This window comes from Hippopotamus amphibius, chromosome 12, assembly GCF_030028045.1.
Source record: "Hippopotamus amphibius kiboko isolate mHipAmp2 chromosome 12, mHipAmp2.hap2, whole genome shotgun sequence".
Lineage (NCBI taxonomy): Eukaryota > Metazoa > Chordata > Mammalia > Artiodactyla > Hippopotamidae > Hippopotamus > Hippopotamus amphibius.
In genome coordinates this window covers 67,832,444-67,851,325 of record NC_080197.1, presented here as the reverse complement: position 1 = coordinate 67,851,325, position 18,882 = coordinate 67,832,444, and the positions used below count along the sequence as shown (strand labels likewise).

Sequence of the window (18,882 nt, the reverse complement as noted above, 5' to 3'; positions counted from 1 at the left end):
TGGCCAAAAAGTTCATTCAGGTTTTTCTGTACCATCAAGCACTCGTGATAAGGATGCTCAGTATTAAACAGGCTTTGTCAGACACGCACCTACATGTCCACATCTTCCTCCCTAACGTACACGTATTTAGACTTAAGGCTCTTACTCCCCCCAGAAATTGTTTGTATAAATAGCTATGCCACCCTTGCTATTTATTTTGGGCTGCTGGGTATTAGTCACACTTGATATTAGATTCTCTCAGATGGAGATTGGAGACTCGCTTGAAATATCAGTTAGAAAGCTTTTCTATTTTCAAATTACATAGCCCATGAAAACTCTCGTGAGCCACATCTGTCTCAGTACTATAATAATATGAATAACCTAAAGAAAAATGTTGCTTTTCTTGTAGAATGCCATGTTATTGCCCCCAGGAAAAAAGTCTAAAGCTCTTAAATGTTAAAAAAGAGTAGGCGCAGGGGGCTGCCCTTACACCACAGAACTAGTAACTTCCTACATATGTTCACTTCCTCCTGAGCCCTGTGTCTTTCCTCATGCTGTTCCTGTGCCCATAAATTGTTCTCACCCACCTGGTGCCACCTACACCTCTTCTTCAAATGTTACCTCCTCACTGGAGCCCTTCCTGATGTCCTCAGCAGAGTTGATGCTTTTTCCTTCATGCTCCCCTAGTATTTCACTCCTGTCTCTGACTGCCTCGCGCACTTGACCATGCATTCACCTTTGGCAGTGGTCTTGCTATCTAAGTGTATCCTGGAACATACCTGGTACATCTCCACTGGATACATGAATGAACTAGCAAAGGCATTAAAGGCCAGTAATGGAAGTGATTTAAATAAAACAAATAATGCTGAAACACTAATATTTTACTTCATAACAAACCAGAAAAATCTTAAACAGTGATTTTCAAACTCAGAAGCATATCTTTCTTCTGATACCAGTCTTGGAAGAACCGTTTCTTTGTTATTATCATTAGGCCAGTATTCAAAGGGTTTTTCTGGTTTTTCCAGAGCCGATAGCCATACATCTAGAGGGCTGGTTATTCCCCTGATCCCACCGTTTGATTCATGTGAATCGTGGCCCTCTACAAGGAAAGCAAGAAGGGATCCACTTAGCTGTAAACAGTGCTCATTATAGAACAACCTCTAGCCAGGCCACTGCAGAAGGCCTCAGGGAATAATAAGAGAGAGAGTGGATTTTTTTCCTTGTGAGGACAAATTATTATTTAACTGTAAAATGCAATGTGCAGGTTTGTCTCCTAATTCCTATCATGTGAAAAAATAATATATAAATGACCCAGGAACGTTTTAATTTTTAAAACTAATTCAAGGAAAAATTATGTAAATTCAAGAACAAATATTACATATACCTTTTCTATACCTATTTTAGATACTATAGAAGAGTTATCCACCTATCCACATGCCAGTTTTATTATAAATTGTTTTTTAATTTAAAGGACATTGAGGCTTTTTTTTCTTCCCATACTTTAAACTGCTCAGAAATTATAACATTTGAAAGACCTTTGGTAATAGCCAGAGAGTCCTGACATTAACAAATGCCAAAGGAATAATAAAACACCTAAAATGATAAGGTACTAGTGTCTGAGCTGAATAGTCCTTTAATTGGAAAAAGTTCATGTGTTAATAGTCAACATTAAGCAGTGATTAATAGATACACCATGTGCTTTTTTTCATAGGGTAGATAACAACTTGTCCAATTTTAATGTAAATTTCGTGGAAATTTCAATGTGTTACTCTAGAATGCTCTGATTAGTTTCAGAGGAATAAAAAAAGAGTATCAGTGAGCACACCCATAAGGTTTTAACAAGAAAGTTCCTTAAATAATTTTACTCTCTGAAATTGTTGCTATAACTTGCAAGATTTTCATGTTTATTAAGAACACATTATATCCCTTTAAAAAAAAAAGGAAATCCAAAAAACGTTCATTCTTGTCTTCATCCTAGAAAAACTGACCTCTTTCCTTGCTCTCACTGACTCATTAAAAAAAAGGCCTATTTTTTTCTGTCTTCTTCAGGAAAGATCTATTCTGACAGTATTTTTTTCCTCCAGGGAATCTTTAAATAGCCAGGTAACAAGAATTTGCAGAGTGAATGGTACAGTGAATGTGAAAGTAAAGAATGACATTTCAGACTTTTACTCTAGTTTCACATTCAGGAAGCTCAGTTTATTAATGTAGAGATTTGGTCTAACCACATTTCCCAGATATTGCTGTCACATTCAATAATTTGCTGTTACTTATTTAAACTGATAAACTCATCCTTTCTCACAGCTTTGTCCATCATCCAATTCCTTCCTTTCACCTTAAATCAAGTCTTGTAATTCCAAAAGATTTCTGGGTGAATTCCATATTCACTTCCATCATCTGAGATTAAACTGTTAATCTCCATAAGCCAACAAGTAGCTCCCCACCCAACACTGCCTTTTTCCCATTGACACAACCAGTTGTCTATCCAGGCTTAAGAAATTGGCAGACAGGATCTAGTTGCCCCTTCACTTCATATTTCTAGAAAATCTCCAAAACAAATTTCCTTCAAGAAGTTTCTCAAGTCCTCTATTAACCTCAGTTTCCCTTAAAAGCAAGCCAGGGATCACTGCTTTTATAAAGGTGATGTGTTTAATTTGGGAATATAATCAGAAATCAAGCATGAGGGGCAAAGGTTTTGAATAGGGAAAGAAGAAACGCCAATGTGAAGACGTGTTATGAGTAAGATGCTGCAAGAGCAACCATCATTCAGTCTCACGGAATCTTATAGGAGGCCTTATGTTTCAGAATTGATGGTTTGGGCGCAATAGGAGGAAATATTTATCCTTCTATCCCCATCTCTGTTACTGAAGGTTGGAATTTAAGTGATGCACTTCTGGTTGTGCATACATTAGGGCCAAACATGGTCCCATGGGTATCCCACACCATTGTGCCAAGCAGTCTCACGGCAGGAAGTAAGAGTTACATGGTCTAGTCCCCAAATCAGGTACTGAACCAGGGTAAGGACTGTTGAGGTATTAATGGAACTAGTCTGGGGTAAGAGATGGGCTGAGAGGATATGAAATGATCAGTATAGCCCATCCCTTGCACCACTCAGATCCACCATGCCCTCCATTAAGTGCAATCTGTCAGAGTCCCCTTCAAGGTAGCAATCAACATTAATCTGTGAGAAGACTTACTTCCAGGATTTATTGGAACAAACTCCAGTCCCCACTTTTGCATCCAGTACCAAGGTCATAATTAATATTTATCATCTCCCTTCTTTCCCATTCATTCTATTCATTTCCCATACCCTTAGCCAACGCTTTGCCTGGCTTAGATTTCTTGTTGCTGAGATGACCTTGATTTTCATACTTGAGAGATCTGAGCCCTTCGTTGCCTTTCCATTTGGCAGTATATTTGCTGAAATTGCCCGTTCACATTATCCCTTGACACAGAAACACAAATATTTACCCCTCATGAATTCTATGGTTCCACACATACTCCTTCCTGTTCCCGTATATATGTCACCAATGCTAGTACTGCATAGAAGTTAGAGTCAATTACTTCCACCAGCCTAGTAATTCCCACCTTGGCTGCTGTAATGAGTGGCCCAAGTGACCGAGTGGTAGCTATAGTTTCCAGTTAAAGTGGAAAATAAGAATACAGTTCCACTCCGCCCTCTGGTAAAAACAATCCCTTTCCAGAAACCAAGGCCACTAATCCTGTAGAACCTATGTTTGTGGACACATTCCACAAGTGAGTCCCTGAAAAGGATGGTCAGATGAACCAATCCTACTCTTACTCCTTCCTTCTGGGACCCACATGTTCTAGCTGCTGGAGACAGACCATATATGAGAGCCATTGTTTTAGTGCATTTACCACGTCCTAGAGGACAGCACCTCTACCTAAAGGGTTTATAACTAAATTTGTGTCCTCACAGGGACTCTAATTGACCATTATTCTGCTCCTAGGTGATAAGATATAGGGTAAAACAAGTGAGTTGTATATTTTCGTGCCCATTCTGCAATCTCCTGTATCATAAAACTGAGATAACATCGTGTGTGAAACCATGAGAATATACATCAGACACCATATAAGCCTTATGAATATGACAATGTTAGTGCTAGTCCTAGCCTTAGAGGCAGAGAAGGCAAATCCATACACAGAGAAGGTATCAATTTATAAAAGCATGAATTTCTGCTCCTTTTAGGGAATTGAGTTTGATAAAATCCATCTACTACCAAGTGGCTGAGTGTTTTCCTTGAGGAATGGCGCCGTTATGAAACTCAGTTTTGCTCTCTGTTCCTGACTGGTTGGCATTAGGCAGATTACACGGAGCTCTGTTGCTGCACCTGCAGAGCTATATCCTGTCAGTATATCCCTGTGGTCATTCTGTTCATGCCCCCATTCTACTAGCACTGGGGTTGCCAAAGAAAGAGGCCAGCTGACATCTACAGGACATCTACTGGAAGGTTACTGAGTGCCTCTTCTGAGGTCAGTGCTCCCTAATGGGCATTAGCATAAGACACAAACAAATGCACACCTTGTGCCCACTCCCATCGATCCAATCACATTCATCTTCCTAAGGTTTTATTGTGTCTTATCTTCTAATTGTATTTCTCCTGAGTCCTGACTGAATGGCCACATCATTCACTCTGCCCAAAACCCGAAGCCCAGGCCACTTTTCCTTCCACACAAAGTGAATTTCCAAATGTTATTCTTGAAGGTTTACTCCCCTCACCAGGTCCTTTAGCGCCATCCCCGAATGAGCCTAAGCTGTCACAATTACCCAGTAAAGTTACTACTAACAAGTCACACCAATGTATCCATGAGTCAGGCCTCACTTATCCCCTCTGTCATTTAATCACAGGGAGCCCCTTGATGCCGCAGCTATGGGTGGTGGGAGAGGGACTGGGAACATGCAAATGATTGGGCGTTTCACCACCTTATGTAACTTACTTGTGTCTTTCGGAGCTTCTCAGACTTCATCTTGAACGGTACTTCCATAATATATCACTGCTCTTTCTGCCCAAACTTATGACTCAGTGGATTAGATAATATATAGCCCTAGTCCCACAGTCAACTGGTGTTCCAAGTGGTCATTCAACCTCTACTTGGATCCAGTATCATGCCAGGAATTGCTTTTCAAATGTTACAAAATTCTCTGCTACTGAGGAATGGCCTTGTTCTAATACCCTAGGGTTTTTTTGCTATGAGCTTTTTCCTACTGAGATTTGCCCTCTGGCACATAAATAACTTATTAGGATGTCTAAAATATTGGCCAGTTACTGCTAATCATGTCCAATTACTACTTATGTCACCAATATAGTAAACCAACATGAGGTGTTGCGGAATATAAAACAATCAAAGTCCCTGCAGACCATGTAGTGACAGACGGCAGGAGATTTAGTGTAGCTCTGAGGCAAGAAAATGAACATATTGATATATTGTCCTTTCCATGTAAAAGTGACCTGGTTTTGAGTTCTGTTACCAAAGAGGGTTGTGTAGTACACATCCACCAAATCACTAGTATCCATAAGCTACCAAGCATGAGCTTAAGAGGCTGAGTCAATCTGTTCCCCCAAAAGTACCACCTCCAATATGTGGCAGTTAGGATTACCACTGATTAAGTTTTGATGGTTCACTGTCATATGCCCTGATACATCTGGTTTATTGAAAGACCCGACAAATTAATTACATGACGTTATAAGAGGAGTCTCCATTTCTGCAATTCTTAGAATTTTAATGGTGGTCTTAATGTCTGAAATTCTTTTGGGCATGATGTACGATTTCTGACTGCTGTCTTTGCTAAAGGTGGTGAGAGGGTACAAAATTTCAAGAGCTTTTCTTGGTCTTTCCTACCACAGTGGCTGGTGCTTCAAAATCAGGTAGGTTTCTTCCAACTACAGGGTATAGCTATCCAAATTGTCCATCCAGGAGACGGGAGAAATAACTACAGGATTTGTCTATGTTCCTATTAGATGCATTTGAAATGGACTTGAACCCAGATTCTGCTTATCACCTGGAGAGGACACCACAGGAGTGGAAGAAATTGCACGTAATAGAATATATGAGAACTCTGGTAATACTACTATTTAAGAGGGAGGCAGGGGAAAATTTCCAGTAAAAAAAGGCAAAGAAAGAGGGATCAGAAAGGACAATGAAATGAGAGCAATTATAAACAAATGCAGGGAGGAAAATATTTTAAGGAGAGAGAAGTGGTAATCAGTGTGAAATATAGCTGACTATCACAATTGAATTTAGGATGAAACGAGGCCAATAGCTTTAGAAAACAGGAAGATATTTTTCCTTTGCTTGACCAATTGAAGTAGAAGAGCAGGGGCAAATGTCAGATTGCAGGGGGCTGAGATTTGTAGAGAAACCGAGGAAATTTAGGCCGTAGGCTTAAACAATTTTAATAAGTTGTCCCATGAAAAGAAAAAAAAAGTGAAGAGATGATGGTTTGAAGGGAAAAAGAAACACAGCAAGGTGGTAGCTATTGCTGTTTTTTATTTAATATTGAATAAGTTTTAGTCAAATGATGGAGAGAACTCAAAGATTTAAGAAGGTGAAAAAGATTCCTCTCTGCCCTAAATGCCTTTATTCTTCCAATACTAATGTGAATAATAAAAAAATCTTCCCATAGCCGCCTCTTAGGATCAAATCTTTAGTCTCTTATATTGGCCAATTTTATGACCAACATCTTAATTTTATTTTCTTATTGCTTGTAGCTTAGTACAGGAAAATTTGCAAAACTATTAAATGTTAGACTGCAGCATGAGAAAAGGAAGGCATAATTCCACAATTACATTGCCCAAATTGAAGCTGTCCAAATTTGAATTATTGGTGTTTTTTAAGAGATAACAACCTACTTCATTTTATTGTCTCTTAATATATGACAGCACTGTGGAATTAAAGATCACACATACTGATGATGAAAGCCGTCATATTGGAAAATGGGATATTCTGGTATGCCTGAAAAGATTGATTAAGCAATGAACCAAGACAAGTGTATGGTTGTTTCAAAGTAATCAGGCCTTTGGGACTACTTAAGGTTATAAACAGAAGCAGGTGCCTAATTCTTCACGAGTCCTTTTTACCATTGAGAACACAGATTACCAATGTGTGTGTGTGTGTGTGTGTGTGTGTGTGTCTGTATGTGTGTGTGTTGCATATCATCTCCAGAAGGTACTGCATGCTATAGAAGTTCATTTCCTTTATTTCTTTTTACAAATAGGGTGCTTCTTTGGCTGTGTTCTTATGGAAATGTATCTGAATATATGTGATGTGGGATGTACAAAACTATGTGTGAATTTGCACATAAATACACAGTTTCATAAATATAAAGGTATATATTTGGGTGCATGTATTTGTATGTTCGCAAGTGCAAATTAAAGTCAAATCATTGATGCTGGACTCCTTTGAATCACACTGTGTCTTTGATTGTGATTTTAAAATTTCCTTTAAAATGTAGGAAAATAATTCAGTTAGGTGTGTATGCTTAGTTTTGAGAAACATACAGATATTCTAAGTAATACTATAGCCTTAAATGTTTCTAAATGTCTATGTTTTTTTCTAGTTTTATTGGGAAGTAATTCACATACATCTCTGTATAAGTTTAAGACATAGAGCACAAAGGTTTGATTTACATGTATTATGAAATTATTATTGCAATAGGTTCAGTAAGTATCCATCATCTCACATAGATGCGATAAAAAGAAAAGAAAGAAGAAAAGGCAGAAGAAAAAAATTTTCTCCTTGATGCGAACTCAGGGTTCGCTCTCTTAACAACTTTCCTATGTAATCAGACAGCAGTGCTAGCTATAGTCATCATGTTGTACATTACACCCCTAGTACTTATTTATCTTATAACTGGAAATTTGTACCTTTCGACCCCCTTCCTCCAATTATCCCTCCCCTTACCCTCTGCCACTGGTAACCACGTCTAATTTCTTTTGCTATAAGTTTGGTTGGTTGGTTTGTTTAGGTTCCAAATATAAGTGAGATCACACAGTGTGTGCCTTTAACTGACTTACTTCATTTAGCACTGCCTTTAAGATCCTTCCCATGTTGTCACAAATGGTAGAGTTTCTTCAATTTTTTATGGCTGAATAATATTCCTTTGTGTGTGTGTGTGTATGTGTGTGTGTATGCGTGTTTTCAGATTCTTTTTCGTTATATTGTAGTTTGTTACAAGATATTGAATGTAGTTCCCTGTGCTATAGGACCTCATTGTTTATCTATTGTTATATATAGTAGATTTACCTATCTTATATATAGTAGATTACTTTTATTTTATTTTCTTGCCTGATTGCTCTGTGTAGGTCTTCCAGTACCATGTTGGATAAGAGTGGTGAGAGTGGTCACCCTTGTCTTGTTCCTGAGTTTAAAGAAAGAGCTTTCAATCTTTTGCCATTGAGTCTGATATTAGCTGTGGGCTTGTCATGTATGTATGGCCTTTATTATGAAGAGATATGTTCCTTGTATGCTTAATTTGTTAAGAGTTTTTATCATGAATGGATGCTGAATTTTGTCAAATGCTTTTTCCGTACCAGTTGATATGATCATATGATTATTTTCTGTCATTTTGTTAACGTGATGTATCACATTGATTGATTTGCAAACGTTGAACCATCCCAGAGATAAATCCCACTTGATCATGGTGAACCATCCTTTTAATATGTTGCTGAATTTCGCTTGCTAGTATTTTATTGTGAATTTTTGTATCTATATTCATCACTAGTAATTTCGTTTTCTACTAGCGTACATTTCTGGCTTTGGTATCAGGATAATGCTAGCCTCGTAAAGTGAGTTTGGAAGTGTTTCCTCCTCTTCAATTTTTGAAGAAAGTTTGAGAAGGATTGGTGTTAATTCTTTAAATGTTTGGTAAAATTCACCACTGAAGCCATCTGGCCCTGGGCTTTTCTTCGTTAGAAGATTTTTTGTTACTGACTCAATCTTTTCACTAGCAATTGGTCTATTCAGATTTTCTGTTTCTTCTTGATTGAGTCTTGGTAAATAGTATGTTTCTAAGAATGTTCCCATTTCTTCTAGACCATCTAGTTTGTTGGTGTATAATTGTTCATAATAGCCTCATGATTCTTTGCATTTCTGTGATATCAGTGGAATGTCTCCTTTTTCACTTATAATTTTGTTGATTTGGGTCCTCTCTTCTTTTCTTGGTTAGTCTAGCTAAGGGTTTGTCGATTTTGTTTATCTTTTAAAAAAACCAACTCTTAGTTTGGTTCATCTTTTCTATTATTTTTCTGTTCTCTAGTTTGCTTATTCCTGGTCTAATCTTTATTATTTCCTTTCTTCTGCCAAATTGGGGCTCAGTGTGCTCTTCTTTTTCTATTTCCATAAGGCTTAGAGTTAGGTTGCTTATTTGGAACATTTCTTGCTTCTTCTTTTTTTTTTTTTTTAATTTTATTTATTTATTATTTATTTATTTATTTTTAAGCCACATTGGGTCTTTGTTGTTGTGTGCAGGCTTTCTAGTTGTGGTGAACGGGGGCTACACTTCATTCTTTGCTGTGGTGTGTGGGCTTCTCATTGCTGCAGAACATGGGTTCTAGGTGTGCGAGCTTCAGTAGTTGCAGCACATAGGCTCAGTAGTTGTGGCTTGCAGGCTCTAGAGCGCAGCCTCAGTAGTTGTGGTGCACGGGCTTTGTTGCTCCACAGCACATGGGTTCTTCCTAGACAAGGAATAGAACCCATGTCCCTTGCATTGGCAGGTGGATTCTTAACCACTGCACCACCAAGGAAGTGCCCCTTTCTTGCTGCTGCTTTTTTTTTTTTTTAATTTAAGCTCTTTATTGGAATATAATTGCTTTACACCGCTGTGCCAATTTTTGAGGTACACCAAAATGAATCAGCTGTATTTATACACATATCCCCACCCTTCTGCAACTCCCTCCCACCCTCCCTATCCTGGCTCTCTAAGTCATCACCCATCATCAGTCTGCCTCCTTATGTTATACAGGAACTTCCCATGAGCCATCTATTTTACATAGGCATTTACTGCTGTGAACTTTCCTCTTAGACTGGTTTGTATGTAACTTCTCTCTTTTCTCTTGCTGCTTTTAAAATTCTTTCTCTCTCTTTGACTTTTGACAATATAATTATGTGTCTTGGTGAAGTCTTACTCGGATTCAATCTATTTGGAGACTTTGAGCCTCATGGATCTGGATGTCCATTTCTCTCTCTAGGTTTGTGAAGTTTTCAGCCACTATTGTTTTAAATATACTTTTTTTGCCTCTTTCTTTTTCTCTTCTCCTTCTGGAATTCCAATATTAAAAATAGTATTTCTTTTCATTGTGTGTCATAAGTCTCATAGGCTTTTTTCATTCTTTTTGCTTTTTGCTCCTCTGACTGGATAATTTCTAATGTCCTATCCTCCAGGTCAGAGATTCTTTCTTTTGCATGATTGAGTCTACTTTTAAAACTCCCCATTGAATTCTTTAGTTCAATTATTGTATTTTTCACCTCTAGGATTTCTGGTGCTTTTTTATTTTGCTGATTTCTATTGCTTTGTCTATAGAAATCTGTTAATTTTGTTCATGTATTGTTCTCCTAATTTTGTTTAGTTGTCTGTGTGTTCTTGTAGTTCATTAAATTTTTAAAGCAGATAATAGATCTCCATTATCTTAAGATCAGTTATTAGAGTTTTTTTAGTTTCTTTTGGTGGTGTCATATTTACCTGTTTTGTGTGTGTGTGTGTGTGTGTGTGTGTGATCCTTAATTCCTTATATTGGTATATGCATATTTGAGTAGTAAGTTTCCTCTTCCAGACTACAGTTTTGCCTTGACAGAGACAGATAGCTCTTCATCAGTTAGCTCAGTTTGGGATTCTGGTCATATCTATTGGTAATGTCCTTGGACAGGTAGGGCCTGCTATTATGGTCTATTGTGGGGTTAGGCAACTATTTGAGGTATGAGATTGTAGGTGAGGGTGGTATGCCACTGGCTGAGAATCACTGGAGAGGACCACTGGCTTTGTTCCTTACCCTAGTAAGGCTATAGGATGGGCTCTGAAGTTGCCTGGATTTTTTGGGGTCAGGCTTATTAGATGGTCAGGACTGGGTACTATATTCAGTTGTAACTGGGGCTATGAACTAGCTTTCCCTACAGCAGATGGAACCCAGATGGACTCATTGTTTGGGGACCCAGATTAGATGAGAGTGTTCACTGAATTCCCTGGTCAGGTGAGACCAGTGATTTTGCTCTGCGGATGGGGGAAACCACAGGCAGTGATTTCTGTTCAAATGCCACGTACATAGGGCTGTTGAATGAGCTTTACAGCTTCCTGTATGCTCTGGTTAGGTTCCCTGCTTGGACCAGCTGAAGGATATATTCAGCAATGAGTGGGGTTATGTACTAGAGTCCCCGCCTGGGGACAGCAAGAGAAGCAGCTCTAAAACTGGTAAAGTTCTTTGTTATCATAACTCAAGCCCTCCCACACCCCAAGTTCCCTGGCCAAACAGGACCAAGGGCTTAGCTCTGCAAACTATTGGCTCTGCCTGCCCTTTTCTTGGTTCAAGTGTCATTGGACCACACAGCATGCCAGCCCTTCTGGGCAGATGGGGCTGGAAGGCATTTTCCGCAATGGATGGGGCTATGACTCAACAGCTTGCCTGGGTGTGAGCAAACTGGGCTGTAGGGCCAACAAAACTCCTCATTTGAGGACTCAAATCAGGCAGATGTGTACCTCACTGAGTTCCCTGGCCAGAGGGCACCCCTGACTTGGTTCCTCAGATGAATAAAGCCACTGGTTGGATTTCCACTTGGGCACAGGTAGGAACTCAGTCTGCCAGGATCCATGTGCTGCTTGATACAAACCCCTCCTCCCTTCTCCATCACAGTCAGTTTCTCAGTGATTGAGCCCCACAATGTCCCTGCAGTCCCTGGGTGTGAGGACAGAGAAGGGGTTCCCACAGAGCAACACTCAATGCTTGGGGCAGGTTTTCATTTCCCACTGGAGGGACTGAAAGCTCAGAAGAGACCTCTCTGCCTGGTTCTGTGTTCTGCGCTGGACCGGAGGAGGGGCAATACAGTAGATCTTCTCTTACCCTTCTAATGCAGCCTACTTGGTCTCTGAGGAGCAGGGAGGTGATTTAGTCTTACCCCCATTTCACATTTTCTAGGATTCTCTCAGTGGTGTCTTGTTCTTAAATGGTGTTTGCTGTTTTTCTTGTGAGGAGAAGGAAAGTCGGGAACACCTATGTCACCCTCTTGGTGATATTACCTCCACTCTGTTTTTTTTTTTTTTTTTTTTTTTTTGGCACACGGGCTTAGTTGCTCCGCGGCATGTGGGATCTTCCTGGAGCTGGGATCGAACCCGTGACCTCTGCATTGGCAGGCGGATTCTTAACCACTGCGCCACCTAGGAAGCCCACCACTCTGTTTTTTAATTGAAGTTACTGAAAAGAAATTGCTTTGAGTCAGCACTCTTTACATAGTTAAAAACTAACTGTAAAAATTTGGATCCAAAATATGTCTTAATATCATGTGATAACAATGTGTCATTAGGAAAAAATCAAAAGGAAATTCTTCAATGAACAAAGAATCCAGAAACAAAAATTCATAGAACCAGATAAGATGTCTACAGGCTCAGTCCCTGTTAAGTTTTTCATCTGACACCAGCTCACCCTTCAACATTATATGAACTCTTATGAGTCTGCAGGGAAAGACAATAAAATGAAGTTAAGGCAGCATTTTTATTAGGTCACTTACTCCTCTTAACATAGCCCTTCCCTTTGAACGTTTACAATAAAACAGATAATTCTTTATCTTCCTATGGGAAGTCTAACAAAGAAAATGGAATTGTAGAAGGACCCACATACCATAGACACAGTATTTTTAGAAACTACTCTCCCAGGAAGTGGCTGAGTTCTGAGACTGATGTAATTAAAATAATCTCTGGGAGTTTCGCCATTGGATAGCCAAGAGCTTGACACACGTGTGAGTTATTGGATATTTTTCCTTTGCTTATAATGCATCACTATTTCTGAGACCATACGATATTTGTCCTCAATAGAAAGATACTATGATACACTGAAATAATATAGTGTTTTAGTCACTGGCCTACCATCAAAATTTGTAACTCAAAGATTACATTTCTTCCTAATTAGATTTGCTTTCCTTAGTCACCAAGATCTAAGCAACTGATAATATTTATATCTCTAACAACTGTGTTTTATTTATACAAAGGAAGAGCACAAACAAGCTTTCATTAAGCAATGACTATGTGCCAATCACTGTGAAATATGCTTTCCCATGTGTTGTTTACTCCTTGCAATAACACTAAGAGACTAATATCATTATCCCCATTTTACAGGCAATACAATGCAGAAGTTAGATTCCAAGTTAGTTCTTTCTGATTAAAAAGCCCTGGCTTTGGCTGACAGTCAGAGAAAACGAGAATTTACTTCAGTTAAGTTCTTTGGAATTGGCCTCAGTTTTCCAGTGTTTTTCAAAACAGCCACACTTTAATGAACTTGGATTTTACCAGCTCATTTCACCTTTAAAAGTAAGAACAAGAATATGCAGAACCTGCAGTGCAGTCCCTTGAGAAGACCCAATGGCCCACAGGGGATAGCGTTTGTGGTTTCAGTCAGTTTATTCAACCCTCCATCAACCTTTATTGGGCATCTATGTGCAATCTACTATTTTAGGAGCTGGGACCAAAATAAGAAAAGTTCCAGCCATCAAGGGTCTTATATTCTAGTGAGTTCTGTGAAGGGAAGCAAGGGAGATGCAGATAATATACAAGAGTGTCCTCAAGACTAATTGACCCATGTTACCAACAACATACCTATTTGAAAACTTAAATCCTCCTAAGGTCGGCCTTATGGAAGTTGGGTGTATGCATTATTATGGCAGTGGGTTACCTCCCCAGATCCTAAACCCTGTTTTTAGCTGCCCTCAAGAATTCAGAGTAAAAGGAATAAACCCCAAATCAAAACCCAATATCCACAAGACAGGCAGCATGAAAGCAAGGCAAGGCTGAACTGATGCCTCCAACGTAGTGCTCCTTTAATGTCAAAATAAACATGAGAGAGATAAGGAGAAATTTAAAGTGGTCACCATGAGACTGATGTAAGTGAATGGTGAGCCACTTGAAAAACTAACAACATCATTAGTAGCACAGAAATAGACTGTATATTGTATTGGTGGAATCAGTTATTCATAGAAGCACAGCATTGTTTGAATATTCAGAAACAGTCTTTTTTTTTTTTTTTAATTTATTTATTGTCTGCATTGGGTCTTCGTTGCTGTGTGTGGGCTTTCTCTAGTTGCAGCGAGCTGGGGCTACTCTTCACTGCAGTGTGAGGGCTTCTGGTTGTGGTGGCTTCTCTTGCTGCGGAGCCCAGCCTCTAGGTGTGCAGGCTCAGTAGTTGTGGCTCATGGGCTTAATTGCTTCGCAGCATGTGGGATCTTCCAGGACCAGGGATTGAACCCATGTCCCCTGCATTGGCAGGCGGATTCTTAACCAATGCACCACCAGGGAAGTCCCCAGAAACATCTTAATAAACTTCCCCTTTTGGGGCCTACTGTTGTTTTGTTTTGTTTCATTCTGTTTTGTTTTGTTTTGTTTTTCACTTGAAAATTTTATTGGAGTATAGTTGATTTACAATGTTGTGTTAGTTTCAGGTGTACAGCAAAGTGAACCAGTTGTACACATACACATAACCAATCTTTTTAGATTCTTTTCCCATATAGGTCATTACAGAGCGTTGAGTAGAGTTCCCTGTGCTGTACAGTAGGTCCTTATTAGTTACCTGCCTTATATAAGGGTGAGTCAAAAATTATCTGTACTCTGGCTGTAGAATTTCTTTTAATTAACTTTCAGAGAAGACAAACACATAATTTTTCAACATTAATCGCCTTGCTTTTCAATACACTTTGTCCATCTGTCAACAAGCTTTCATATTCCCTCATTAAAAAATGTTTTAGACTGAACTGCAAGCCACAAGTGCACCGCTGTCTTCACGTCTTCAAGTGGAGTGGGCCTACTGTTTTTAAATAATGGTTCTATGGCATCCTGAGGCCAAGTCTTCTCATGTGCGTTTTTACTTCCATTACTTTTGGCCTTTAAACCTCTGGATTCAGTGGAAAAAAAAGGACAGAAATGTGATCCAACTCCAGGTCTGCTATTCATATACTAGCTATAGCTACATTTATTCAGAAAAATAACTCTCTGAATCTTGGTTTCTTAGTTACTTTCACTTTACTATAAGAACAATAATACCTACCATAAAGGGTTGTGAGAAATAAATGAAATTTAAATTCCCTATCGTGTAAGTAGTCATTTAGTAAATTTAGTTAAATCCTTGGAATATCTGTTCCTGTTTCAACACCACATAAATGTAATCCTTTACAGAAACTTGATTTTTTAACTATGTGCTTGATTCAAAGTGGTCCTCAATAAATACTTGTAGATTAAATGTTCACATTTTCTATTTCAAATATATTCAATATAATATACTCAATGAAAATAGCTATGTACAACTTAGTAAGCACCATGTTCTAGGCATGTCAAATTATTGTATCCCTAATGTATTAATTCAGGATGGGAACCCAGTTTTCCTAGCGTCTTCTTTTTTTTTTTTTTTTTCTTTAGAGTTTGGCTCAACCCTAGAAAAGCTTTCTAACCGTTAGAGCTACCCCACAATGGAATGGATTGGATTGCTTAGGAGTAGGCTCCAAATTTCTGCAAATGCTAACAAAGACGCTGAATGGGCATCTGTCAGGAAAGCGGTAGAAATTTCTAAATTAGTTGGAAATTGTCCAAGATGATTCCCAAGGTCTCATCTCTCTCAATGATCTCATAACTCTAAACAGCACATAGTGCTTCATTTAGAAGCAAGTAAGAAGAAAGAAGCTTTGATTTCCCATGGAGTCTTTCACAGGGACACTTTAAGCATTAGCCCATCTCAAATTCTCTTTATAGGTAATAATAATAACTAACAATAAAATAACCCCACCAGGCATTATTCTGGGTACTTTATGTGCATTCACTCATTTCATCTTTACAACAGCCCTAGGAGATAGGTACTACTAGTGTTGCTATTTTACACATGAGGAAAGTAAGGCATAAAAAAGTCAAATACTTGCCCAAGGTCAAGTAAGTGGTGGAGCTGGGACCAAACCCAGGTGGTCAAGCTCTAAATCCTACTAGTATGTAGTACAGGGGCCTCATACAATACAATCCTGTTTCTCACAGGCCCATAGTTTGTCCCACTAAACTAGAAGTCCATGAAGGCACAGAACATATCTGTTTACACTCTCTGTTGAACCTAGGGCACCTGACACACAAGAAATGACTTTCTTAATATATTAATTGGGCTCCTATTTTTCATGTCTTTTAAAAGATATATCATAGAAAAGTGTGTTGTTTAGCTCTTATACCAAGATTAGTATTTACCTGATTAGAGGTAAGAAGTGGTTCAAAAAGGCTTGTTTTTACTATAGTTAGTACCAAAAGACCTTTAAGATGACTTAGGATGGGCCGGGCTTGGTGGGGGGGGGCGGGGGGGGGCGAGGAGGCGCTGGGACCTCCGGCTGCAGGTCCGCCCGGGCCAGACGCGCGAGCGCAGACTGAGGGTGCGTGGCTGCCCACCCGGCCTCCGCAGTCCCCGCCGAGCCCCGACCCTCCTGGGCGCCCCCGCCTTACCTCGTCTCCATGCGCCCCCACTGCCTAGCGCTGTTCCCCGGCCTGGCGCTGCTCTGCGCCGCGGCCCGCCTCGCAGCTGCCTCTGACGTGCTGGAACTCACGGACGACAACTTCGAGAGTCGCATCTCCGACACGGGTTCTGCGGGCCTCATGCTCGTTGAGTTCTTCGCCCCCTGGTGCGGACACTGCAAAAAGCTTGCCCCAGAATATGAAGCTGCAGCTACCAGATTAAAGGGAATAGTCCCATTAGCAAAGGTTGATTGTACTGCCAACACAAACACCTGTAATAAGTATGGAGTGAGTGGATATCCAACCCTGAAGATATTTAGAGATGGTGAAGAAGCAGGTGCTTATGATGGGCCTAGAACTGCTGATGGAATTGTCAGCCACCTGAGGAAGCAGGCTGGAGCAGCTTCAGTTCCTCTCAGGACTGAGGAAGAATTTGAAAAGTTCATTGGTGATAAAGATGCTTCTGTGGTGGGCTTTTTCAAGCATTTATTCAGTGAAGCTCACTCTGAGTTTCTAAAAGCAGCCAGCAACTTGAGGGATAATTACCGATTTGCACACACCAATGTTGAGTCTCTGGTGAACAAGTATGATGATGATGGAGAGGGTATCACTTTATTTCGTCCTTCACATCTGATGAACAAGTTTGAGGACAAGTCTGTGGCATATACAGAACAGAAAATGACCAGTGGAAAGATTAAAAAATTTATTCAGGAAAACATTTTTGGTATCTGCCCTCACATGACAGAAGACAATAAAGATTTGATACAGGGCAAGGACTTACTTATGGCTTACTATGATGTGGACTATGAAAAGAATGCTAAAGGTTCCAACTACTGGAGAAACAGAGTGATGATGGTGGCAAAGAAATTCCTGGATGCTGGGAAGAAGCTCAACTTTGCTGTAGCTAGCCTTTAGCCATGAACTTTCTGATTTTGGCTTGGAAAGCACTACTGGAGAGATTCCTGTTGTTGCTATCAGAACTGCAAAAGGAGAGAAGTTTGTCATGCAGGAGGAGTTCTCGCGTGATGGCAAGGCTCTTGAGAGATTCCTGCAAGATTACTTTGATGGCAACCTGAAGAGATACCTGAAGTCTGAGCCTATCCCAGAGAGCAATGACGGGCCCGTAAAGGTAGTGGTAGCAGAGAATTTTGATGAAATAGTCAATGATGAAAATAAAGATGTGCTGATTGAATTTTATGCGCCTTGGTGTGGTCACTGTAAGGATCTGGAGCCTAAGTATAAAGAACTGGGAGAGAAGCTCAGAAAAGACCCAAACATTATCATAGCCAAGATGGATGCCACAGCCCATGATGTGCCTTCTCCATATGAGGTCAGAGGTTTTCCTACCATCTACTTCTCTCCAGCCAATAAGAAGCTAAATCCAAAGAAATATGAAGGTGGCGGTGAATTAAGTGATTTCATTAGCTATCTAAAGCAAGAGGCTACAAACCCCCCTGTAATTCAGGAAGCCCAAGAAGAAGAAGAAGGCACAGGAGGATCTCTGAAGCAGCAGCCAAACATACCACTTTGTAAAAGGACTCTTCCACCAGAGATGGGGAAAACCATTGGGGAGGACTGGGACCCATATGGGATTATTACCTCTCAGAGCTGAGAGGACAGAATGCATATAATCTGAATCCCGTTAAATTTTCTCTAAACTGTTTCTTAGCTGCACTGTTTATGAAAATACCAGAACCAATTTATGTCTGTGGTTTTGGGAAAAATTATTTGTGTTGGGGGGAATGTTGTGGGGGTGGGGGGAATTGAGTTGGGGGTTTATTTTCTAATTTTTTTTGTACATTTGGAACAGTGACAATAAATGTGCCCCCTTAAAAAAAAAAAAAAAAGATGACTTAGGATGAATGTATAAAACATGGTAGGATGACCTAAATTAGAAGTAGGTAAGAACAAAAAGCAAACCAAGGACAGAAACATATCAAGGAGACAGTTTAATATATACACACACTGTCCCATACAATTACTTCAAGTGGGACGCACGTTTGTCCTGAGCTTTTCAAAACACAACCCCAGGAAAAGGGAAATAGATCAGTTTCAAATTTTAGCTGTCCTCAAAATATAGAAAGAATATTTCTTAAGAGAAGCAAATCTATTCTTAGTGTCAAACTAGAAAGAAATCTCTTCCAAAGATCTACAAAAGAGACTTCAAAAGGAAATGAACAATGTCCTTTGGAACATTCCGTGAGCATTCTCTCCACACT

At 39.6% G+C, this 18,882-nt stretch overlaps 2 protein-coding genes across 3 annotated transcripts in view; both read left to right on the top strand.

The window, feature by feature from the left end:
• PTPRO (protein tyrosine phosphatase receptor type O) overlaps window positions 1-18,882 on the top strand; it is a 239,788-nt gene that overhangs the window by 55,269 nt on the left and 165,637 nt on the right. The window lies entirely within an intron of this gene.
• LOC130833574 (protein disulfide-isomerase A3-like) lies at window positions 16,529-18,463 on the top strand. Its single transcript, XM_057703325.1, is given in 3 exon segments — window positions 16,529-17,571; window positions 17,573-18,127; window positions 18,129-18,463. Coding segments are annotated over 3 exon segments (1,503 nt in total). The 5' UTR covers window positions 16,529-16,663; the 3' UTR covers window positions 18,169-18,463.